This window comes from Cyprinus carpio, chromosome A3 (genome assembly GCF_018340385.1).
Source record: "Cyprinus carpio isolate SPL01 chromosome A3, ASM1834038v1, whole genome shotgun sequence".
Taxonomy (NCBI): Eukaryota; Metazoa; Chordata; class Actinopteri; order Cypriniformes; family Cyprinidae; genus Cyprinus; species Cyprinus carpio.
In genome coordinates, this window is record NC_056574.1 from 32,552,930 (window position 1) to 32,578,634 (window position 25,705).

Sequence of the window (25,705 nt, forward strand, 5' to 3'; positions counted from 1 at the left end):
TTTAGAAATGTGCATTAAAAAAATAAATAACCGAAGCCACTGGTTCTTCCTTGTCTCGTAACTTAACTTAAAAAATGTAGCTTTCAACAGATAATCGTAAATGTGATTTTGTAGACACGGAGGGAGGGGTAGATTTTCTGAGAATAACTGTTTCTCAAGACTTAATACAGCACATAAGTAAGTTTCATTCATTCAATGATGTGACCATTCCTTGTAAGGTCTTTTTTGTTCCACAGAAGACAGTCATATTGATATACATAATTATGGGAACATACTGTAGGAGCAGCTACAATAACTCAAGTCTTCAGCTCTTCAACAAAGAGTGTAAAACTTATTCGTAGTTAAAAACCAAACTAGTGGAAGACCCGAATTAAGCGTGACATACCGTTACGCGGTAGATGTATGAGCTACAGATCACGGACTGATCTTCAGCAGGGTCAGATCTTCAGGCAGTCTCAAAGATTTCAATCCACTTCCTCGTACTTTGCGGCTTAGAAAACTTTGCAGGAACGGACGAAAGAAGGTCCTCGAGATGAGGTGTTTTTCAACTCAAAGGACATTCATCATGAAGACAAAAAGTTTTTACAAAACTTAGATTCTTGTTTCCTGACAGACGGCTTTCGTTAGTGTTTGTTTTGTTGCTGTGTACGATGATTCCATGCAGCGCTGAAACTCGTTAAGTGAACGAATGTATCAATCCACTGGCAGAAATTTGTGATGATTCTACAAGCTCCGCCTCCTCTGCTGAGACTCAGCCAATCATAAGGAAGCTTCGTTTTACAGTAAAGTGCACTTCTTCAATCTGCTTCTGAAGTTTTGATATTAATGCTTCAAAATAAGCATAGCGATAAAGCCAGAGGACTCCAGCAACTTGCCTCCAACAGCTTCAAATACCAATTTTGGCCACTGTTTTACCGAGGAAAATAATGTGCAGGTTTTTTTTTTTTCATTTTTCTCGTAACAAAGAGTAAAAGTGTAAAATCGTTGAGATTTGGGTCTTTGTATCACAGACCCACACTGTAAACTATGTGCTAATAAGACTCCGAACCTCGTAACAACGTATTTACATGACATCTGAACATTGATTTATAAAAGCAAGACTCGTATGTCCACGTCTGGCAGTCTTCTTGTGCAAATTTAAACGTTTTCTCTCATAGATTCCCCCTCGACCATTTCCCGTCCTCAAACAGAAGGTGCCTTGACTTAGTAATGGGATGGTCTGAAAGACCACGACTCGTAAACATCACTCTTGTGGACTGTTCTTCAGGGCCTTCGCTGCTCCGCTCCATTTGTTCGAGCTTGCAAGGCTACCTAATGCGACCATCTTTTTTGACAGGACCCAGTTCTGATTTGGGGTCAGGGGACAAAGAACTCCAAGAGGTCTTGGTGCAGAGTCCTATGGTGGGACAAGAGGAGGTCTGCTCAGAGCAAATGTCTCCCGTGACCCAGAAAGCCCCCACAGAGCTGTCCACCCAGGCCTCCAGTGGCTTCCCCACCAGGGAGGTCTTCTTCTGTGCCTCCTGCAGGGCGGCTTCACTGGGCGGCAGCTTCAACACTTGGGCGAGCTGCTGGAAGCTTTGCTCCAAATACACGTTACCTGGAGGACCTGCGTGTACCCAACCATGGTCCTGAAGAGAAGAGAAGACAAGAGAAGACAAGACAAGACAAGACAAGACAAGAGAAGAGAAGATGGGCATATAGTCAGACAGATAATGGTCAGCAGCCTGTGAATATTTTATACAATTTTATTTTTAGAAATTCGTATTTTTATTTAGCAAGGATGCATTAAATTGATCAAAAGTGGCAGAAGAGGCATTTACAATGTTGCATAAGATTTCCATTTCAAATAAATGTTACTTTTTATTCATCAAATAATCCTGGAAAAATGTATCATGATTTCTACAAAAATATTTACCAGGATGTTTTCAACACTGATAAAAAGAAATGTTTCTTGAGTGTATTCGAATAAAAAAATGGTTATTTTAAATTGTAACAATATTTCATGGTGATGTCTTACCTGTGCGCAGGGGCTCACGTCCCTTGAAGGCCAGAGGCATGACCAGAAATCGAGTTTCTGCTATACGCTCCCACAACCGCAGCACACGCACCGTCCAAACTCCAGGCCTGAGGGGGCGCTGAAGGGGTGGCTTGTATTGCGTAAACTCTGCCTCAACGTCTATGCTAATGTCATAGGAGGCTGCTACTATGTGTGCTGGGTCAATCCACACTATGGTGGCTGTCAGGTTGGGTCCACGAGCCCACTTCTGGACTGCCACCGGCTCATCCAGAGGCCCCATCACTCCGCCAAAGTTACGGAAGATTCGCTCCTTTGGGTCCCATTCAGTTCCGACCTAGTAAAAAACAGCATGCACAAAATATACAATGTTAAAGAACTACAGAATGTTTTCACTCTATTTCTATCTAAATGCAGAAATGTATCTTATTGTAATTTTTTTTTACTTTGTAATGTTTAATTAAAATGTCGTAATTGCATCTTCTGGTAGACAAAAGACTTCGATGTGGTGACATATAGTTCTCCAATTATTTTGGCCACTTAAACCTTGTTCTTCTCACCTCAAGGTGTTTGAGGCGCTCAAACTCATGAAGGTTGTGTTCCAGCTGCAGTGTTGCTTGAGGAACAGCCCACACCTCTAGCATCTCACGGGACCTGGTCACCACATTCTGCACCTCCTGCCTGACCAGGTAACCCTGGAAACGGTCATCATAAAAATACAGGTGCACCGAGACGGGGTAGCCAGTAGGTTCAAACCTGTGGGTAAAAAAACATTCATCAAATTAATCATCTGATGACTGGACTGGAGGAATGGATGCATGGACTGGATGGGTTGGGATGAATGGATGAATGTTGATGGAGGGACGGATTGGGACAGAGAGATTGGGATGGATGGATGATTGGGATGAAAGGTGGATTTTGATGAAGGGATGGATTGGATAAATGGATGAATGGGTTGGGATGAAGGGATGGATGGACTGGGATGGAAGGATGGATTGGGATAGAAAGAATAGGATGGACTGGATAGATGGATGGGTTGGGTTGGAATGGAGGGATGGATTGGCATAGAAAGACTGGGATGGATTGGATACATGGATGGATTGGGATGGAAGGATGGATTTTGATGGGGGATGGATTGGGATAGAGAGATTGGGATGGATGGATGATTGGGATGGAAGGTGGATTTTGATGAAGGGATGGATTGGATAAATGGATGAATGGGTTGGGATGAAGGGATGGATGGACTGGGATGGAAGGATGGATTGGGATAGAAAGAATAGGATGGATTAGATAGATGGATGGGTTGGAATGGAGGGATGGATTGGCATAGAAAGACTGGGATAGATTGGATACATGGATGGATTGGGATAGAGGGATAGATGGATTGGGTTGCAAGGATGGATTTTGATGAAGGGATGGATTGGATAAATGGATGGATGGGTTGGGATAAAGGGATGGGTGGACTGGGATAGAAAGATTAGGATGGATAGGATAGATGGATGGGTTGGAATGGAGGGATGGACTGGCATAGAAATATTGGGATGGATTGGATACATGGATGGATTGGGATGGAAGGATGGATTTTGATGGGGAATGGATTGGGATAGAAAGATTGGGATGGATGGATTGGGATAGAGAGATTGGGATGGACAGGATGGATAGAGTGGAATGAATTGGGATGGATGGATTGGACGGATGGGACTGTCACCTGCAGGTCTCAGAACTGCTTTGAGTGTTCTCCTGCTTACGGAGGCCCAGTCTAAAGAAGGAGGAGTATGCCGTGAGGGCCACATCATTGAGGGACGAGACCCCATCAGCCTGCTCGAACAGGCTCTCCCAGTACGCTTTCAGTGCCACTGTGCCCGGAGGGTAGTGGCCATACAGATGATTGTCCAGGATCTCAATAGCCTCCTGGTTCACAGTGGACTCAAACTTACGGGCGAAGAACGTAGGCCGCGTTAGTTGCTATCATGGGGGAAAAGAAGGGTTGAGGTGGTGTCAATGTCTATGATCAGGTGCAGTTTCTAGCAAGAAAAGGCAATTTGCTAATAAAGACACTGATTCTCATTCACTAATAATAGCGTGCACATTTTTTGTATGCATGGTTAGTGAATGAGACTCACTGTGATTGTTTCAATATTGTGTGGCTTCTGACTCAATGTATCTGCAGGTTTCACTTAATGGTTCACTGACCTGTATTCTGATGAGGTCTGAGGGTTTGAAGTCATTTGGTGAACAACCGCACCAGTCCACTATGTGCTTATACTGGCACTTGCAGCCCAACTTCCTGTTCCAGTTGGTAACACGCAGATTATTGTCGACCAAAGTATCACACATGTGACTGTTTCCCAGCACTGTGTGAAAGAAAGACTGAAAACCAGACAGAGAGGAAGTATATAATATACCCTCAAGGACACAGCACTTAAAGTTTACAGCTCACTGCAGTGCCAATTAAATAAAATTACCATGGAGTATCACATCAACAGACTTATCAATTTATGATTCAACCAGATTTAATACAATAACTGTGATTCATCGTGTTTCTTCAAATGGGTCATATCATCTTTTATGATTTAATTTTATTAGCCCGTTACCTCAGCAGGCAGAAGAGCGTAGGTGTAAAACTGCTTGAGCCCCGTCACCAGCTCGTCCTGTGAGTTTATTACATACTCCACAAACTTGTGCGTGAGGGCGAACCAGTCCGAGCCTCCTGACACCTCCAGCCCCTCAGGGATGGTGCGCTCGCCCAGACGCCACATGTGGTTGTCACATTCATGGAACAGGCGGTCCAAACCCTGCTTCTTAATGAACCTATGTGACAGGAGAGAGCAGGATGTAGACTGATGTCATGATAAACACTGTCACAGCTGCATTATTTGAGGCATGTCAACAGTGTCAAGACGGTATAACTATCCTGAAGTCATAATGAATGACAGAAGAAGTCTCATTAAAAGGCCGAAATTCCTGAATAGAAAGAAAAGAAAAAACTTTATAAAAGTAGTTTGGAACGGTCTTGTATATTGAGCTCCAAATCCAAATTATTGTGGTAAACTGCATGACAAGGTCAAAACTCAAAATAATGTGACAAAACTCAAATAAAACTATGATATTTATGATTCAAATATTAAATATTTTAGTAAAGAATATGTGTGAAAACATTTTGAAATTGCGTATTTTAGGTGAAAGATTATTACTTCATTACACCACTTGTAAATAAATTAATTTTTTCCGAATGTATGAAAGAAACATGAAAACAACGATTAAGTTATAATTAGACAATTTAAAACTATAATTATCTTTACAATGTCTCGGACGTTAATAATTATCATGGATCCAAATATAGAGCTGGTCGATATATTGAATAATCAAAATAATTGTTTTGGCGATATTCGCTACCATTAAAAAGTTTGAGGTCAGTGAGATTTTATTTTTTTTAAGTCTCTCATGCTCAACAAGGCTGCATTTATTTGATGAAAATACAGTAAAAACTGTGAAAATATTATTACAATTTAAAATAGATGTTTTCTATTTTATTATATGTTAAAATGTAATTTATTCCTGTGATCAAAGCTGAATTTTCAGCATCATTACTCCAGTCTTCAGTGTCACATGATCCTTCTAATATCATTATAATACACTGATTTGATACTCAAAAAAAATTTTTTTTTTATTGTTATCAATGTTGAAAAAAGTTGTGCGGCTTCATGATTTTTGTGCGATGCATTTTTTTCAGAATTATTTGATGAATATAAAGTTCATAACTCTTGGTAACAATGTCTTTATAGTCAATTTTAATCAACTTAATGTGCCCTTGCTGAATAAAAATATTAAATTCTTTCAAAAAATATTTAACTGTCGTGCATAATTAGGCAACATAATGAACAGCACGTGATTTTAATGCATACAGTTTGGACATTAAGTTTCCTAAAGGCCATGCCATTAGACTGGTTTGAAAATCCTTCCTCATTTCATGATTTGAGTATGAAAGCATCAAGACAGAATTGCTTCAATAGCAAAATAAGCGCTAGAGTTTGATTTATTCTATGAATCAATTCGAATCATTTAAATGAATAAATTCATAACTCTGATCCAACAGAAAAAAAATCTAATCTGCATAATCCCAGCCCACAAACAAAGTAGATGAGCTGTGATTGAGCTGTCATTTAGAGCATCCCAGGATGCAGACAGTATATGAGAACTAGTAACCCCACCTGGAATAACCTCAGAGTTGAATCGGAAATGAGTTTACCTTGCGTTCTCTCTGCCGTGAGACTTCAGGAAGTTCTTGTCACAGTTCTGGGAGAGGAAAGCCACAAGCTCATTGTTGGTCCTGTTTTAGATGACAGTGAGAGAGCAGAGAAGAGATAAAAATGAGCGATTTAGTCAGAAACCCAGCACTGACTGCAGGGTGCCATGGGTGAAGTCTTCATCTGGAAGGAATTAGCTGCTGCTGACAGGATTTGGCTGGTATCAACGTCTACATGTGCATCAGGCCATGTACACCGATTTGGCTTATTTAGCTTGCATTAAAAAAAAGAAAAAACATCAACATAGAACATAGCATTGCATTATGCAAATAGCATTGTATTATGCAAATGTGTTACCCTGTGATGCTGTCACGGAAGTGGGATTCGCTCTATTGGCTTCACAACTTTGCAGATAATTTACATACACAGACAGCTATTTTACACACTGCGTGAAAGGCAGCATTCGAATGGCTTAATGGGGGCACTTTAAATCAGCATCATCAACCAATCTCAAATTTTTTCAATGACCTTACTGCAATGCATTCTGGGATTGCCTTTTCCAGGAAGATAGCACTGAAGGAATCATCCTAACAACCTTTTGGAATGGCTTCATCCGCTAACTGACTAGTCCAGGGTTTCCCAAACGGGAGTTTGTTGAGGGGTCGTGAGGGAATTTGAAAGTTGATGAAAAGCTAATAATTAATAGAATCAAATGTCAAATTCAAAACAGCTGCACAATTAATGAATTAAAAACATTAATCGCAAGATACACAAGTGCAGCTCATGATCCATTGGTCTCAGAGTGACTCACAAACTCAATCTCTAAATGAGTTACCAGTTTAATATTTATATTTGGGAACGCGATGTGCTCTAGGTTGACTTTATTAATATTTGCAAATTCTCCAAAATTTTTGTGGACAGAAGTTTACAGCATAAAGCCAAAATAAAAGCTTGGGTATTTGAAATGGTCAAAGCTCGAGAGTTTGAATGTTTAAAGGTAAACAATTTAAGATATAAATATCAGTATCGTAATTCACAGTGTAAAATAAAAAGATTGTTATAGTTTAGGGATAGAACTGGTAGAACTGACTTTATTGTACAGTTTAACTTTTTTTTTTTTCAGAGCCCTGTCTAAGGTGATGCTGACCTGGTAGGGAAGTCAGTGGCACTGAGGTTGATGAAGAAGTCCCAATTCCAGTCCAACATGGACAGCAGGTCATGCATGCTGCGCAGGTAGGCCTTCAGCAGACTGGCCCCGCCCCAGATGGTGACCATGCGCCAGGGTGTAGCTCTCACGTTGGGGTAGAGCTCTGCCATCTGCAGCACCTCCCGGTGCATGTAGTTTGAACGCTGCAAGGCACAATATAACAAAGATCTTCAATGATCACCAATGGTCTTGAACATGAGTATATCATGAAAGAATTTAAATTTTTAGTCGAACGATTCCTTAAATATTTCAAGCATGTTACTGCAGTTCAGTGCTGGAAGCGGGAAGATTTCTTGTCAGGAATTCAGTTTAGCTCTGAAAGACTTTACTTTTAAGAGGCTAAAACCTGAAATAGCTTCAAATGAAACACTAGAATCAGATGAAATGGGCAAATAGAGAGGAAGAGACAGAGCAGATGTTGTGCCAAATCATATCAGGGTGTGAACGAAGTGCTCCTCCAGCAACAGGCCGGCAAACTTCAGCTCTACAAACACATCTTTGTTCTCCAGCATGTGAGCTGACCTCCACTGCGCTCCGCTAACACTCGAGTTCAAATCAAAACTCAGACGCACAGGGCTGTCTTTAAGGACCCTAAAGAGTTTAGTTCATTTTGGGTCAAAGTGGTTTTGTGAACTCCACTAGAAGCTTAAATGATAAGGTTGGCTTGAACTGGTGTGGTGTGCAGTCCAAAAATCTTGACCGTAACCAAATATTCTGGACCGACTGAGCCAACAGATGAAACCAATGCTAACTTTGAAATGGCAATTGTGTGAAATACTAATTACACTGTTGAATTTTTATATGAATGTACACAACCTCTCTTTAACTGGTGTGACTTGACAATAACACAAAAGCTTCAACAAATGTTAAAATATTGTTTAACTTAACAGTAATTTTCCATATGTTAGTATTGAGCAATATTGATTTTAAAGAAACTTAAAGGGATACTCCACCCCAAAATGAAAATTTTGTCATTAATCACTTGCCCCCATGTCGTTCCAAATCCTTAAAAGCTTAGTTTGTCTTCAGAACACAATTTAATATATTTTAGATGAAAACCGGGAGGCTTGTGACGGTCCCATTGACTGCCAAATAAATAACAGTGTCAAGGTCCAGGAAAGTATGAAAAGCATCGTCAGAATACTCCATCTGCCATCAGTGGTTCAACCGTAATGTTATGAAGCGACGACAATACTTTTTGTATCCAAATAAAACAAAAATAACGACTTTATTCAACAATTTGTCTCCTCTGTGTCACAGCGTATGCTCTTCTGTGTCAGCCGCGCCGCAAGGATACGTTTTCTACGTATATTTACGCTTTTATTTGAAAGAAAACAGCATGTATAGTATAATACATCTCTCATAGATGTTTGTTTTGGAATATCTTTTATGTTCAACAGAAGAAAAACTCATACAGTTTTGGAACAAGTGGAGGGTGAGTAAATGATGACAATTTTCATTCTGAAAGTGAACTAATCCTTTAAACGTGTTGAAATCTGTGTGGGAAAATATTTTTATTTCGCTCGAAACTCCTATTGAAATTACTTGATTTTGCAGCAAAAATGGCTAAAAAAAATGCAAATGTGACAGAAGCTTTAATCACTGAATGGCAAATAATTACTTTAAACCTTGTCCAACTCAAACAGAGATCCATGTTATAATGAAATTATGGTTCATAAGGCTGTTCTTATGGCTCGTTTCCACGGAGCAGTACGGTTTAGTTCAGTACAGTACAGTACAGTACAATTCGGTATGGTACAGCCTGATCCGTCTTGCATTTCCACCACCAACAGTACCCTTACTTAATAGGCATAGTGTATGCCGGAAAGTAGCAATCAACATCTCTTTCTCGAGCAGGAAATGTGCATGCGTGTGAAAATATAAAATTCTAAAATACACCGTTATAATAAAATGTTTGCGCACTGTAATGTAAACAAGAGCAGCATGGCGGAACGAGTGAAGGAGATGCTTAATTCCCCTTGTAGCACACGCAAGTAACGATGTCAATCAATCAATGTTCTGCAGTGAGCCTAGCTCCAGCATTTAGGTACCAGACTATTGTGCTAGGTACCCCAACAGAAGGCTCCCAAAAAAAGTTATGGTTCGCTATTTTGGTACCAATCACAACTTCAGACAACTAAAAATGGAAGTAACTGTGTACTGTACCGTACCGCTCGGTGGAAACGCGCCATTAGATACTAATACAAATCCTGCGCAATCTTACCTTGTCCACATGGATGTAATAAAAGTGGTCTTTGTGATAGATGGCTTTGAGGAGACGTTTCAACTGTCGGACTGCTCGTCCATGAACCACCAGCATAAAAACCACCCTGACTGGGTTTTCTACCTTGGAGAGGTCGATGTTGGCAAAATCTGTATGCTGGATGGCACTGGAGATCACTAAAGATGGACAGGGAGGACACAAACAAACTCTATGTCTATTTACTTTCAAGCATGACTGGATGATATGATGGTTGAAGGAATGCATTTACCATGCTGTGGGCAAAACTGAGGCAGAGACTGAGGCATGAGCTGTCCCTCTTGGTGCTTGCATACGATGTTGGCGATCTCCTGTCTGCACTGCCGCGAACCCGCGCGGTTGAGGGCAGACAGGGCGTCCTTGCCCAAGATCTCACATTTGGGCACAAAGTCACTGCTTGGGACTTGAGGAGCACCCTCAACGCTGCCAGGCTCTCCTGGTGCTACTAGATGGATTTTGGCCATTTCCCCTGCCCGGTTCTCGCTGAAGTTACGGCTGCTCGAGGGATCATAATGGGCCGGTTTTTCAACCGCTACTCCAACTTCTGGCCCGCCAAGACTCTTGTCCTTCAAAGAGGGCTTGTTTCTCCGTCTAGACCCCCTTCTGATGATGGTGGTGACGGCAGGCTTATCCTGGCGCTGCCTCAACTGGCCGTGTTTCACCCCAGACAGGGCGTTTTGCCTCTCAGTGGCCACAGGGTCCATCTTCTTCTCCTGTCCATTGTGGTCAGGCAACTTTGACCGCCTGTGTTTCCGCTGAGAAGGAAACAGAGTAAATAAATCAGAGTTTTGATACTGAATCCCTCCACATCAGGGCAAATGAGAAAAAAAAGGACCAAACTTTATTCTCAAAGGAGGAAGTCCGTTTTAGAACAGACGGATGATTCACACTCCGAGAACAAACTTGCTGATGTTTCTGGGAGCCCAGAGGCACAACATGTTTGCTTTGTTTCTCATTTGTGGTTTCCCTGGCTCCAGTTGTGGCTATTTTTAGCATCGTTTAGTGGCGGGAATCAGAGGAAGCAGAGATCCGTAATGAGGATAGTGACTCACAGAAGGAGGTTTGGGTGAGAGCTCAACCAACACAGAAAAACACTCAGCGCCCTTATCTTACAGCACTAACAGTGGCATATTTTAGGAGCATTTACTGCATTAAGTAAGAGTTCGGTGTTTCACTGTGGGAAAGCATCTGCTGAGGTGCAAATCTCTTGTGTGATGAGAGCCTGAACTGGTCTCTGACACGTCAGTGTTTTAAACAGTGTGCTCCCTGATGAATTAAACCGTTTCACACATGCTATAAAGGTCCATTAAAATGATCCTAGAATTTACTGTATAGTATATAAAAAAACTAGTGAGCATTTACTGGTGGTCATGTGGTGTACTCAATTTATAAACAAATCTCTAATTGCATCACCACTCAAAATGTTCACAACTCTTCATTATTCATATATAATACATTTTACTAAAAATATTTGCATGTAAATATTAGGGCGGTTATTGGTCTCTGGTAACAATTTTAATTTTAATGAACTGATATTGATCCCAAGATCAATCTTTTAATCTATGCTGCTTTCAGTTGACGCATGAACAAAACTTCATAAACCATTATTTGTAGCACACCGCCAATCCCACAATCGAATTGAACATTGTTCCTGTTACTTTTGATATGAAAAAGTTTCAGCTTTCGAATTCTGTACAAATTTTATTGAAATTCAAACAATAAATGTAGTTTTGTCATTTTTAATTTGGCATGTCAGATCACTGTAGCTGCCTTAGTTTAAGCGGCATGTGAACCAATATTCTACTACTAGTTACAGTATGAAATAAAACATGAATGAACATCACAAGGTGTTGAAAGAAACAGTACAACTTAATGAAATGTATTGTGTCAGGTAATCGCTCAGTGTTTCAACCATGTAAAGATGGCAATAAAATTTGAGAAATTTTATATTTACCTCAGGAATATCATTCAATGTCTACAGCTCAATATGTACTAAAAAAGAACTCTAGAGGAGCAATTTGCTAAATATCTGTACTATTAATGTTCATTTTTCAACAAAAATTTGATGTAGAAACAATTATATCATCAGAAAGTTGACAAAAATATACTTGCAATATGTGCAACAAATGTTTGCATACAACTCAGATTTAATTTGGGTGTTAAGTATATCTAAAAATAAACTGCAATTTTATAGTTTAGGCCCTGTTGTTCATTTAAATCTGTAATATTACAGTAAAGCACTAAGTAAGAAAGTTCTCTGTATAGTTTACAGTTTAAGAAAAATGCACAATTACCTTAAATATTTCCAAATTAATCATATTGAATTGAAAGCTGGAGATCATAATCGAATCAAAACATTAAAACTGCATCAATATTCAGCCGTAGTAAATATAGCTGTTTATTACAATGTACTGATATAAATATAAATGAAAATAATTAAATTACAATCACTTTTCCTTGTGTTATATTTGATGTCATAACTATTTTAAATCTGTATGCCTACAATAGTTTGCTTGGTTGTTGGTTCAAAGCAAATACAGAAGACTGAGATACATGTGGGTCAAAGACGAGACGTCATCAAATTAAATTTACAAAACTGATTTTATATACATAAAAAGCATACTGAATGCAAATTTCTACTTTAATGTTTGAAATAGCTTTTGTAAAAAGTCAAAATATGGGTGAAATAATGTTCCACCCTTCATACAGCTTAAAAGATACATTTTTGTAAAAATGAAACAATATAATTATTCTGACCTGTAGAAGAAGTTGACACCATACTGATGTTTAAGTTGTTACTATGGCAGCTGATGTACACATTCCAGACACAATCTGAACAAACAGATTTCATCACATGCAGAATGACAGTGTGAACAATGAGTCCTAAACACTGGTGTGTGCAGAGCCAACCAAACCTAAGAACAGCATGAGAAAAGCCTTATCAGCACACCTGCCAGTGATATTCCAGTGCTGAGCACAAACAAAATGACTTGAGGCATGTGGCCACGTGGCCTTCCATTTTCACACAATCCCAAACAAGTCCATTATGCTACATGTTTCCTCTGCAAACCCAGATGAGCTCATGACTGCACACACCTCAGTGTAATGACCAACACGACTCCCATAATAATGTGAAAATAAGATCCGAGCAAGCACAGCTCTTACTGTTAAGGTCCTTGCACACAGAGTCCGAAATTTTTGCACGTTAAAAAATAAATATGACCTCACGTTGTGTCAGTCACGTTTACACACTGCCTCCAAAACTGACGTCCAGCTTAAAAAAAATTCTAATCGGGGTCAATTTTTTTTTTGTTTTCCGCATCCGTAGCATTGACACAATGTGAGTTCGTATTTATTTTTTAGCGTGCGAAAATTTCGTAAGAGAATTTCTGACTCGGTGTGCAAGGACCTTAACAGTAAGAGCTGTGCTTGCTATGATCTTATTCTCATGTTGGAGAAAATAACGTGAGAAGATAATGTGAAACAGCACAAAATTTGTCTAGTGCACACACGTTCGACGTTGTTTCTTAATGAATTTTTTTTTGTTCGTTTCCTGCATACCAAGACACGCAATCGTAAAATCAAAAGTAATTGTGTGTACCAGAACGAAAGTCCTGTATTTGTTCTGTTTGGTAACAGTTGTTGCTATCACACAACCCTCAACATTGCAAGTAGAGTAAATCACTCACTTATGCTACTAAATTTGGTGCTATGTGACAAAATAATGCCTGTATTTAGCCATTGGCTAATAAGTTATGGTTGTACTTAGTGTCCCCACATTGAAAAAAAATAATAAACTATACAAATAATAATGTATAGTCCTACAAGGCTATTATTATCAGAGCATGTGAGCCAAGCATAGCGTCCCGAGAGGGTAGCGTCATTTTACCAGCACTGCCTAGTACCATGTTCCAAACAGGAGCAAGTATACTACATAGAATTTCCTGTCGGCGCGTTATTTGAGCGGGCTTTGCTTTTCCTTTAAGCATGAGCGATACACGAGTAGAGCGTTCACATGGGCTGTGAGCAACTCAACGGAACGCACATTCATAGAGTGGAATATTGAGCGGAGCGTCACACTGTACAGTGACGATGGAGGGAGAGTGAAACCTGTGCGCTGAACACCACTGGGCAATACGGCGCGCCATATATTTTCGGCCGTTTTTCTCTTTCAGCCAAAAGTTAATGCATTAACTAACGTAAAGAGTTACCTATTGTTCTTTATAATTCATTTGCACTTTAATATACAAAATGTACAGAGTTTTTTTTGCTCTTAAAAAAAAAACAAAACAATTATACGTGTTATAATTCTACACCAGCGGTTCTCAATTCCAGTCCTTGCGCCCCCCAGCTCTGCATATTTTGCATTTCTCTCTTTGTTAACACACCTGATTCAGATAATCAGCTCGTTAGAAGTGAGCTCCGTGCATGAACTGTGTTCCCATTGACATGGTCCCTACACAGTGTTCATTGCTCCCTACTCCCTGAGCAGGGGAATTCTGTTGAAGTTTACTTCACTTTGGAACATTCATTCATGGATTCATGCAGGCACAGAATGTACGTATTAGTTTGCAGTCAGCTGTAGTCTTGAGTGGTGTGTTCAAGCACAGCTCTTTGGTCTAGATGCAGCTGACGCAAGATGACAACACCGTCGGCTTTCAACACCAACTTCTTTGAAGTCAGCTTGGTGTGTCCCGATGTTAATATGCTGATTTGCTGATTAAATGTAACATTCATTCTCTCAAGACTGATAACATTACCTTTAGTGGTCACACAGTATATTGACAAGGCTGACAAACAGGCCGTGTTCAGATGCTTACATTTACACAAGGCTAGAAAATTTGGTCTGACGATGTGGTTGAGATGACAGTGGACTGTATCAAAGTGGAAGTGAAAATCGTGACATTTGCCAAGTATGGTAACCCATACACTGAATTTGTGCTCTATGCATTTAACCCATCCAAGTGCATACACACTTGGAGCAGTGGGCAGCTATTTGCTGTAGCACTCGGGGGCATTTGGGGGTTCAGTGCCTTGCTCAAGGGACTCACCTCAGTTGCGGTATTGAGGGTGAAAGGGAGCACTGGACATTAACTCCCCCCACCAACAATCCCTGCCGGTTCTGAGACTCGAACCCGCGACCTTTGGGTTACAGACCCATTTGAATGGAGTTCTGCCACCCTGAGAAGCTCCCAGAGTGTCTGTTGTGGGATGTTTCACATGTTTGATTGAATACTTTGCTGCAGCCTCTCTCCTAGTTGGCCCTCATGGGAATGGTGTCTCTTTCACAATCCTGATTCCTATAGTGGACACCTACTGCACGTATTACAGCCATACTGTTGCAATGTTCTCTGATTTGCTGATTCAGGAACAATGCATTTTTGATTGACAAAGAAGCCTTTCTTTTCTCATTTCATGCAACCCTCCAGGTGTGCAGACCAGCATGTATGGTGTGCCATTCAGCCCCAAGCTGTCCTAATGGCAGCTGTCGACTTTGTTGGAGCAAGAATCAGGCTGCAGAATCTAAAGCTCACGTCAGGAATAAAGCCCAAAGTATACTTCAGTGTGAAACAAACACTTAGCCTATTTATACAAACTAACACACAACCGAATGACTTCTGACCGCTTGTGTTATGTTGTGTGAACATAATGACAGTCAGCATGCGGAAAACCCACTCAGAAATAACGAAGGACAACCACAGCACATCTACAGGCTTCTCTGACCTCTCTCTCCCTCTGTAGTGTCTCAGCATGATGAAAGAGGCCATTGATTTTGCAGCCTTTGGTCTCTGAGACTGGAAGAATGAGTTACTGCATGTGATGCTGCAGTGACCAGTGCTGCTTACAGAGGGATCAGAGGAAATTTAATGATTCAGATTCCTTTTTAACGATTCAGTTTCCTCAACAGTTTCATTTAGTATTATTCATAAGAATTCATTAGAATCATTCATAAGTGTTTTTGAATCATTAAATGATCCTGCTAATATGAATCATTTGTTCAGGAATCAGAGTACAAACATACATTTTTCATGCAGGAAGTGTGTTTTCAATGCAGCTGTTTAGTGATTGTTTTTTTAGTGATTGTCAGTCATGCCTGAATGAATTCAAGATGCACTTTTTCATTATACAAAAATGCAGGTTATAAGCATTTTGGGTTTCTTTTCACAATATTCTCTTAGCACTTTCTCTTAGACTTTCGTGTGCACACGAGAAATCATTAAACTGAGCCACCTATTGCACCATTTCACGGCGTGGTTTCTTGGCCGCCACAGATTATATGTTAAAACATACCTAAGGGCTTGAAATATGATGTACTGCCTTAAAGCCAAATTTTTAATAGATTTATTTTATAGTGCCAGTCTTTTTGTAGACTTTTGAACTTGGCAAATAGGAAAACGGACACAGCTGTGTTGTGCCATTAGCCCATTTTATGTCATGGTTTCTCCAGCGCCACAGAGGATGCGTTAAATTGGACATTAGGTATGGCCAGCCGTTTTATCTTAAAATGTTCCTAGATTAATTTGTTTGTTCAATACCTAATGTGTAAGTTGTACCCAGTGTAGGCAAATTTGACAACAAACTTCCTCAAACTTCCCTGATTTGTGGGTTATTTTTGAGTGTATGAAGTAAACTTTTGCGAGAGGCAGTGTGCAGACAGCAGTCACCTAATTGTCAGCTGTGAGATGTTGTTTAATGCTGCCCTTTATGCTGTAAGTTTTGTGCAATCTTGTGGGCATAAAATACTTTGTTGTCGGCAAACAAACAGCCCAGTACACTCTATACAGCACACACAAATACTGGGGAAATTAAAACGACCAATTGCAGGTATATTGGCCTGTTTGTGTAGTACTTTTCAGCATTGAATGACTTATACATAATGAATGTCTAAAACATTTAATTGTATTTATAAATAAAAGCTATATTTATCATATTTGTAATAGTTTTTATACTCTGTCCGTTAATAATTTATTTTACTGAGCTCACTGCAGTGTGTTCTAGGATTGTCTTCTCCACAATACTGCCTTTCTTCTGAAACAGAGTCGATACTGTCTAGATAGGCAACTCACTCTGTTTCGAAACAGCTGTTGGTTTACTTTGAAACGACTGAGCTTGAAAGTCCAAACAGCTCCTGATAATGAGGCCCACTGGTGCTGTATGTTCTGACACTGGTCTAGGGCTGCTGGTCACTGGCTGGCTCTCCTCTTCCCACAGTCCATTGTTTTTGTGTGTGGGCAGCAGCAGACTTGCTGTGTAATGTGCTATAGCACAAAGTGCTGGGAATTGCTTGTTATTCCTCCCTCTCCCATTACATACTTCCAGCACCACATCGGCATGCCTTGCGAAGTTGTGGTTAGCTTTTTTTGTCTTACCACAGGACTGTGTTTTTTGCAGAGTCTTTTTCAGTTTGTTTGTTTTACAAATACATTCTTTTGGCAACGATAGAAGCTTGTCTCTAATAGCCCAAAGTATACTTCGCCCACATTCCGCAACTGTCCATGTAACGCAGTTTTCGTAATTATGTGTCCGTGTCCGTGAGCAGTCTAATATACAGCAAGCACAGGTACAAAAAGCACAGGTGCGAGGTGAATGTTGAGAAAGTGAGCGTTACCTGGCAGGGACAAGTTTAAGCAGACTAAATGACTGCAAGTCCTGCGTACGTCACCAGTGAGAAGTTTGTCATTTCACTAGGAGATCGAGTTATCACCTATTGATTAAACATTACGAAGTAATAAAAAAAAATGCAAACAATTTATCTATGCATATGCTTAATTAAGAACTACAATATGCATTTAGAAAAACATAGATACTGTGCATTTTCATTTAAACAAGCTAAAATTTCTGAGATTTTAACAAATTTATGTGTGTTGAACATCATTTAAAACAATGTTGAGCTTTTTCCAGTATTTTCGTCTTCCAGGTTTAAAATCTACATCGTGGCGATGTCACAGGTTGTGACATGGCAAAGGACTATAGTACCTTGATGACGCGCAAGTGTTTCTAATTTATCCATATAGGATACTGAGTTTTTGTATCCTATGCAAAGAAACTGTTTTTTAATTATTCATGACAGCACATGATGCTTTCAAATGACAGACCTGTCAAACTGTGAGATCGTGCAGTAGTTAGGCGGTCATGGGTCGCCACTTTGTGTTTGCTTCTGTGGTGTAAAAGTTTGGGTTTGGGTTGCTTTTGCATGGCTTTCCCCACAATACTGCCAGGGCTAGGGGCGGTTCATTGGCCATCAGCTACTGATGCATCAAAACTGTTTGTTTGCAGCAAGCATATTTCTCGCGAGAGCAAAGAGAACTGGAAAATGTTGGAATTCAGCCTTGTTCATCAATGCAGTTTGCGTTTGGTGAGTGATCAAACTTTTTTTTGGTGCATAATTATTTTCAAATATTTATACATTATAGACACATTTATTGTGTGTGCATAAACAATTATATTTATAATAAATAATAATAATAATTGTATATGTACAGTAATTTTTTTTTTATGGAATAAAATCTAATTTATGCAACAGGGCATTCAGTCACAGAGGGTTATCAGTGTATTTCAGTGTATTTTAACTTGTATTTTCCTCACGTTTTACCCGAGTTTTAGTGAGAGTTGGTATTTATAGTTTTCAGTCACGTGACGTGTGCGGTCACCTGGCGGGCAAAACAATGGGCCGACATGGCAGCTTACACCGGGATCTCCATAGAAACGCAGAACAAGCCGGACAAATTTCCTTCTGTTTCAAGCAAGAAATATTTGAATTAAAACATTTAAACCGCCAGCTTCCTGCCATAGCTCGACTTCAGTGATGTTTACATCTATCTTGTGGAGAATCCCTCCCCTTACACCGACCCCAGGATGAAAGTGTACAAAAGTACAGACAGTCATATGTACTTTAGATCAGGGTGGTTCGTTAAAGCCCTGATTAGACAGAACACGTATTTCAGGTTTGAAAATGCGAGGCAAACCGTGCTGCCCTTTTTGAATTTAGAAAAGAGAAGTGCGCTGCAGTTTTTTTTTATGTTACTAAGCAACCACTAAATCAGCTGTCCTGCGGCTAAAACGCAAGGCGCCTGGGAGCACATAAACCACACGCAAGGGGCTCACTGCCAATAGAAAACAATTAAAGGCACCTCTCACTGCAAAAAACGTGCCTGGTCCGATCGGGGCCTAATGCTGCCATTTGGGAGGAGAAGAACAAGAAATTCTTCATTATCAAAGCAATGGTGAGTCATTTTAGTCAACATTGTAGGGGAGTGGTTTTTGTAGGTTAACACAATACATTATGGCATAAATCTAATCAAAACTTGTTTTCCAATGTCAGGTAAATCATTCCTACATTTTTAACGTCCCCCACTGACAGCCTGGGCTGCTGTGGAGGAGGAGGGCCACTGCACCTGTATGGCAGGTTTAGGAGAGGTGTGTTCATGTAGGTGCCATGCATTTGCTCTTAGGCAAAGTTATTTATTTTTCATTACCTCAAGTTAAAAAATATAGATGTGAATCATTACCCTGAATTATTTTTTAATTGGATGAATGAAACACTTTTTTCAGTATATGCACAGGGAGTCAGATAGCTTTCACAAAGGCCCAGAGAAAGAGATTGGTTGATGGGTGTGGTGACCTTCCCCCTGCCAAGCCTCCACTCCCAACCCAACAATATTCTACATTTATCAGAACACACTGAAAAGGAACCTGTCAAAAAAAACACCTCATTTGTGATATTAGCAATGCACACTGTTGTGACTGTCATTAATTACTATCATTTAATACTTGAGGTGTACAACAGTTTTCTGTTTCCAGATGGGGCACTGAGCCACCACACCAATCTCACAGTCTGGATTGGGGGGCTGGTCATTTTTAGCCCTTAATATCCATGGTTCGGGGCATCCCAGATGGCATAATATCATGTGACTGCAATGAACTGGGTGTGTTGGAGGTAAAGGCACCCAGCAGCCTTCAGTATAGCACTTTAATTGAGAAAAGCAAAGTGGACAGCACATTTTGTTTCCAAGAGGTTGAGGGTAAACGTTCACTGAAGAAGGACCATCAGAACTTTAATCAGGTGCAGACACAAATTCATCTGACACAAGCAAGCTACTGTGACTTTGTTGTCTGGGGACCAGGGGAAACCCACATTGAGAAAATTCTGCCTGACCCTGACTTTTTTGACACACATTTGTCCAGAAATGCAGAGCTACTAGCAAAAGTGTTTACAGATCCTATTCTAGCAACATCACACCACCAAACCATCTGAAGACAACGTCTGTTACTGTGGGGTGCCTGTCCTGCATGATGACGACAGACTTGAGTGCAAGTCAGGGATCTGTAAAAAAAACTGTACATTCACAAAAGTTGTTTAAAATTTGACACCACACATTTAAAAATGTTGGAAATGCAATGACTGAAAGCCGAAGACAACCAAACAAAGGCAGGATAACAGAAAAGAAGAAAAAAAAAACCCTAAACAGTACAAGTTTGAAGCATTTTATTTTACAGAATAATATATTATATATTATAATTTGTTTCATTCACAGACTTGACATCAAATTAGTTTTTTCAAATGATTTAATCACTGATGGGAATAACAATCCGTTGTGCACCAACACTTGCCAAGAACAGCTGATGGAGCCAAATTTGTCAGTGCACCGCACACATGGATTATTATATCCAGAAGTATTAGACCTTTGGGATGCTCAGCTTCACACATCTGAATTCATATTGTACTTTGAAGTATGTATGTACCGATTCCTTGCCTCACCGATAACTCTCTCAACACGAATCCAAACTGATGCAAGTCTTCGTTTGGACTCCAATTCAACAGGACCCAGTTCTTTTCCCCCTGTACTAAAAGCTGGGATCTGAGCTCTGCGTTGTACAGACCAACACATCAAACCCTCTATCAGCCAATATCACATCTCCTGGGTTGAGGTGATCTAAAAATCCAGTTTTCAGTCAAGTATTTGTCTTATGTTCTGCTATCAGATATTAAAGAAACTGTTCCTTGTGGTGTTATGCCAATTAGGTATTAAGAGTAGGCCAGTGCTCTTGCTCTTAGGTCTCAAAAGCAGTCAATAATGTAGGCACATCTGCGAAAGACCAGTCTAAATATCATAGGCACTTAGAGCTGAAGCGCTTCTCGATTTGGCAAAAACACTTAAATCGTGTTCCGAAATGTTCTGCTGGGAGTTGGAATTGAGATCTTAAATATACAACTGAGCAATTTGTACATTTTCAGCCTCATAAGAGTTAACAACAGTTGCTGGAAAGGAGAGTTTGTACCAGTCTGCAAAAATTATATCACAATTGTGCAACTTGGAGTATGTGATTCCAAGGGATTCCAGTCATTGGTTTTACTTTTTTGGTTTGTCTTTTTTCAAAAGCCAGTTCATCGAACTTTCCTGATTTAATAATGTCTTTCAGCTTTTGGTTTTCCTCCCTGAGGGCATAACATTCACTCTGCAATCTTTCAGTCTTTCCCTTCACACACTGTTGTTCATCCTCAGCAGGTGGTGCCAGCTCTTTCTTCTGAACCCTCTTGTTCTTCATTCGCTCATACCTGTCCTTTCTGTCTTTCTCCCTCTTCCTCTTCCTCTTCTTTAAGGCCGATGGAACCCTGTAAGGAGACAGCAGGTCATCAGATTTGGCACCTATAGTGAGAGAAGAAAGTTTGTGTGCAACAAGTTGGGACAAAAATCAGTTGAATGAATAACATTCCTCCAGACTGGCTGAACAGTCTCTCCCTTAAACAGCTGCTGATAAATATTCACACTGAAAGTAAACCTTTCCTTTAATTATATCTTATTACTATGCTATGTATGAACACTATGCAATCATGTATAAAAAGAGAAAGCATTGCGAGTTTATATTATTGAGAAACAACAGTTTATCAGTCTGAGCACAGGCTTAATATATTGTACTACATATGATCGAATAAAGGTGCAAAAGGATTTGCAAATCATTGCATTTTCAGTTAATTTATCTCTAACAGCATGAGCATCCCAACTTTAATTTTAGCTAAAATTTGCGTAACTAATCAAGACCACTGTAGTTGAATGCATCAGCCCACGACAACAAACCATGTAAGAAGAAGATTACATAGAGATGTGATTTATGGCTAAAAATACAATGATTAATATATCCAGTGTTTACGTGTGCTTACCTTTGATGACGTGTTCACTGCAAACACGGGGAAAGAGGCACGTTTAATGGCACAAATCCACAAATTCCTTCCTTCTGGGGTTTATTTTTCTTTTTTGGACAGGATTCTGTAGAAGCAGAGCCCAGGCTTGTCTCCTCGTCAGTTAGTGCATCCTATTGATAGTTTTCACGTGACGCCACACACTCACAGGAGCTTGCTCCACTGACCGCCAGTTATTATTACGCAGTTTGCATAAAGTAGCAATGCAGTAGATGCAGATATTAAAAGGTGAAATTTAGTAAACACCTCATAATTGATGATGTATATCTTGTACAGGCAAGCAGATGAAGCCAGAATATAAACAAAATGCGCAAAGTTTCACAATAAATGATTTCCCACAGAAAACCGTTATAAAGAAAACACTGAACCATTAAGCGAATCTGCATTCATATTCCGACCTCATCTGCGTGCCTTTGTAAACTATGCATCATTATTTATAGAGATTTATAGAGAATTTGATATTTTAATAGTACAGTTTAAATATATTAAGGCAGTGTTTAAGTGTTTTTACAATGTTTGTCGCACTGTTTAATGATAGAAATATTGCCGCGGGTGCTTAATATGGATTGCAACTGGCCAGAACCTGCATTTTTTCACATACCTTTGTTTTATTCTGTTGAGAGGCGATCTAAATAATTGCGGCTGTGAAACAGATGGAAAATTGCTAGGCTTGTGCTGCGGTTCTATGGATGTTTTGCCCTACAGGTCTTCGAGAAAGCTATCACTTGCACAACAACTATCAATGGGCCTCTGACAGATGACAGATGACCCCTCCCCTCCCTTCTCCTCACAGCCATCCACACCACAGATTTTTTTTTTTTTTTTTTTTTTAAAAGAGGCACCATTGCACTTCAGGTGTCCTGAGTTCAAGTCCCGGCTTGAAGGCTCCTATGGGGAACCAAAGTGGTTGTTCTATGGCAGAGGTTATATAAACTGGTCCTGGAAGCACCCCACAGTCTCTACTAATGAGCTGATGAGTTGAATCAGGTGTGAGAGATGAGGAAGACACAGAAAACGTGCAGAGCTGGAGCTGCTCGGTCTTGAAAACCACTGTACTACAGCATCACTGAGAAAACCGCCTACTGGAAGCTTTTATTTTCAGTTGTGTAGCAGGCATTTTTGTCTAGCATATAGTCTCAAAAGCCTAGTGAGCGACCTGCGAGGCTCAAAAATGCTGTCTAGGTTGGACAATTCATACTAGCCCCATACTGTATTCTCGATAAGGCTGGAGTTCAATAGATTCTTACACAGTGAAGCCCGAAAATGTATGCATGAAGATTAAGAAGACTTTGATGCTTAAATATGCGGTCTATGTATGTAGCTCTCTAGGTTTTAATCCCAAAATGGCCAAAAACGCTGCCTTAGTAGACAGCACACTTAGTTTTGATCGCTGTGGGTGAAGTCAGTCCAGTCATTTAAAACCCGAAGCCGGTCAAAACAAACCGCTCTAAATGATCGACAACACAACGCTTGATCAAAACAACCGCAGGGTGTTTCATATACTATACCCCTCTCTGAACAGATGCAACAGACGGGTTTGTTTACACTCGACGGCGCTATTACTGGAGTAACATTCACCTAATGAGTCTGAGTAACGGCTTTAGCTTAGCCTAGCATGCTATCCTACACCCTCGGATCAGACAGCGTCACTGAAGCCAGGAGAACATGTTCACCCGCGTGAAACAGCACCTACCTCGGCCTCTCCCTCCTCCAGACTCCGCAGGCTCCATACCACCAGCCCCTGGATCAACAAGATCGTTAAACCGGTCGCGATTGCGAGTTTATACCGTCTAAGGAGCTTCTGTACACGGGTGCTCGCGACCATCTTTCCCCTGTGAATCTTATATCGCATATGGCAGCGAGTCGCGTTAGCGGCGAGTGACTCACTCTGAGCGAGTCGACTCTGCAAATCAAACTGTGAACCGATCAGCGCCCTTTCAGAGAGCGTTGTGGTTCAGAGTCGTTTAACCAAGTGATTCTGATTCAAGTGAATCAAACAGAGTCACTTTTTTTTTTTTTAAATTGAACAGAATGTCAACACATTCAATACAGTTACAACAACAACAACAAATACAACCGTTTTCATATGCTAGGGGGAGATGTAAACAATATTATAGGAATACATTAAAGAGTGCACAAGCTCACAAAATTCGACTAGCTTTTTGTTTTTACGAGGGCAATATAGACTCAATAAATGCTTTTTTAAATTCCCATAAAAAATTTATATTTTACAATAATACCTAAAATAAAAATTAAATTTAGCCATTAAAATTAAAAAATTAATAATAACAATAAAGAGTTGGTCTGTTTAACTTTAAAGTTTACAATAATGCCTAAAAGAACATATTTCCACTTTAAAATAACATTTTTGTCAACATTGACACATAAGGGCAGTGCTAAAATGAACAGCTGACTCTGGCTTCTGCTTGCAAAAGCTACAGCTTACATCTATATCTTCTTTTCAATGTAATTAAATAAAGTTTTGCAGGGTATATTCTGTGAAGGAGTTTAAAAGTTACTTCTTTAACCTTGTTTGTTAAGAGATATCGATTGGGTAGAAGACAGACTTTTTCCCAATCAACATCACTCACAAATTGACCCCATTATGCAATTAATGCAATTCTGCAAAAGTGCTCTTATCGATCTGTTATTATTATTACAATAATGAGTGGTGTGACTGGGTGAGAGCTGTTGTGGGAGTTGCTAATAATTTAATCTCTTTTTTTTTGCTGTGTAAAAAGCATGCATATTTTAGGAGAGATTGCGCCAAAAACTGTTGTGAATTCATGAAAATTATATTTTACTAAGAATTCATCAAATGTTAAAAGAAGAGCATCTGAATTAAATAATTGGTCTACCAAAACAATGTTATTTCGAAACCAAAAACGAAAAAAAAAAAAAAAAAAAATAGTTTGTTTATATCAAATGTCCTTATTATTCCAAATGAAGTAATGGTGTGGAGAAAAACTGTGCTTGTAAATCAGATTCCACGCTATATAAATGAAAAACATAAAGTTTAACATATACCAAACAAAGCTAACATCAATCAAAACAACGAACCATAGACTTTACTCATATTCAGACAGGAAATGACCAGGTGGCTGCTTGCTAGCGTGAAAAATACATTAGAAGGATTCATATTCAGACAGGACAGAGTCGGCGTCAGAGCAGATCTACTGGAGGGGCATTGGATCATCGGCGGGGGGGCACTGTCGTTTGATAAATATTTTTTGACGCATTGGCAACATCATAGTAGCATGGAAATCCAGACCTAAATCTGAAAGATCTATATAGAATGACAATGAACGATTTAGACTTGGGTTTTTATCTAAAAGAGGAACAGAAGACAGCGCTGAAATTTGTTGTTTTGCCGACCGGATACGGCAAGAGTCAGTTAGCTCCAATGATCTATATAGAATGACATTCTACCCTAGAATGTTAGCTCCAATGATCTATCTATATAGAATTGTGACGAGTGGGGCAGGGCCGAGAGCCGTGGGAATGGAGCGACGCCGGTGGAGTGATTGGGAAATGAGCGACACCTGCTCCACTCACAGGTCTCGAGTCCCACGGAGGAGATTGGGAGGATACAAAAGAGGAGCGACGACAGTGAAGGACGAGAGAGGACCAGGCCTGGGCTTTATTTTGTGTTTGGTTTTTGTTTGTGCGTGGCAGTCGACCGTGAGGGGCTGTCGCGCTGTTTTTATCTTTATTTGGTTTTTTAAAGTTTTATTTAAATGTTCGCCGGTTCCCGCCTCCTTCTTCCCGTGACTATGGA

The 25,705-nt window shown here is 39.9% G+C and overlaps 1 protein-coding gene across 3 annotated transcripts; it reads right to left on the reverse strand.

The window, feature by feature from the left end:
* Positions 1-964: 964 nt before the first annotated feature.
* Positions 965-23,819, reverse strand: LOC109065557 (xylosyltransferase 2-like). Of its 3 annotated transcripts, none has more exons than XM_019082518.2 (11): positions 23,621-23,819; positions 9,961-10,483; positions 9,693-9,868; positions 7,409-7,611; positions 6,264-6,344; positions 4,609-4,825; positions 4,208-4,384; positions 3,723-3,979; positions 2,575-2,770; positions 2,018-2,351; positions 965-1,627 (listed from the first exon to the last, which is right to left on the reverse strand). In XM_019082518.2, exons 1-11 carry the CDS (start codon positions 23,777-23,779, stop codon positions 1,308-1,310), a joined length of 2,643 nt encoding a protein of 880 aa, XP_018938063.1. In that variant the 5' UTR covers positions 23,780-23,819; the 3' UTR covers positions 965-1,307. The 3 variants fall into 3 exon arrangements, with proteins under 3 accessions (XP_018938063.1, XP_042586586.1, XP_042586594.1); XM_042730652.1 differs by having other exon boundaries at positions 965-1,630; positions 23,621-23,818; XM_042730660.1 differs by lacking the exon at positions 23,621-23,819 and adding an exon at positions 12,486-12,841 and having other exon boundaries at positions 965-1,630.
* Between the last annotated feature and the right edge of the window lie 1,886 nt (positions 23,820-25,705).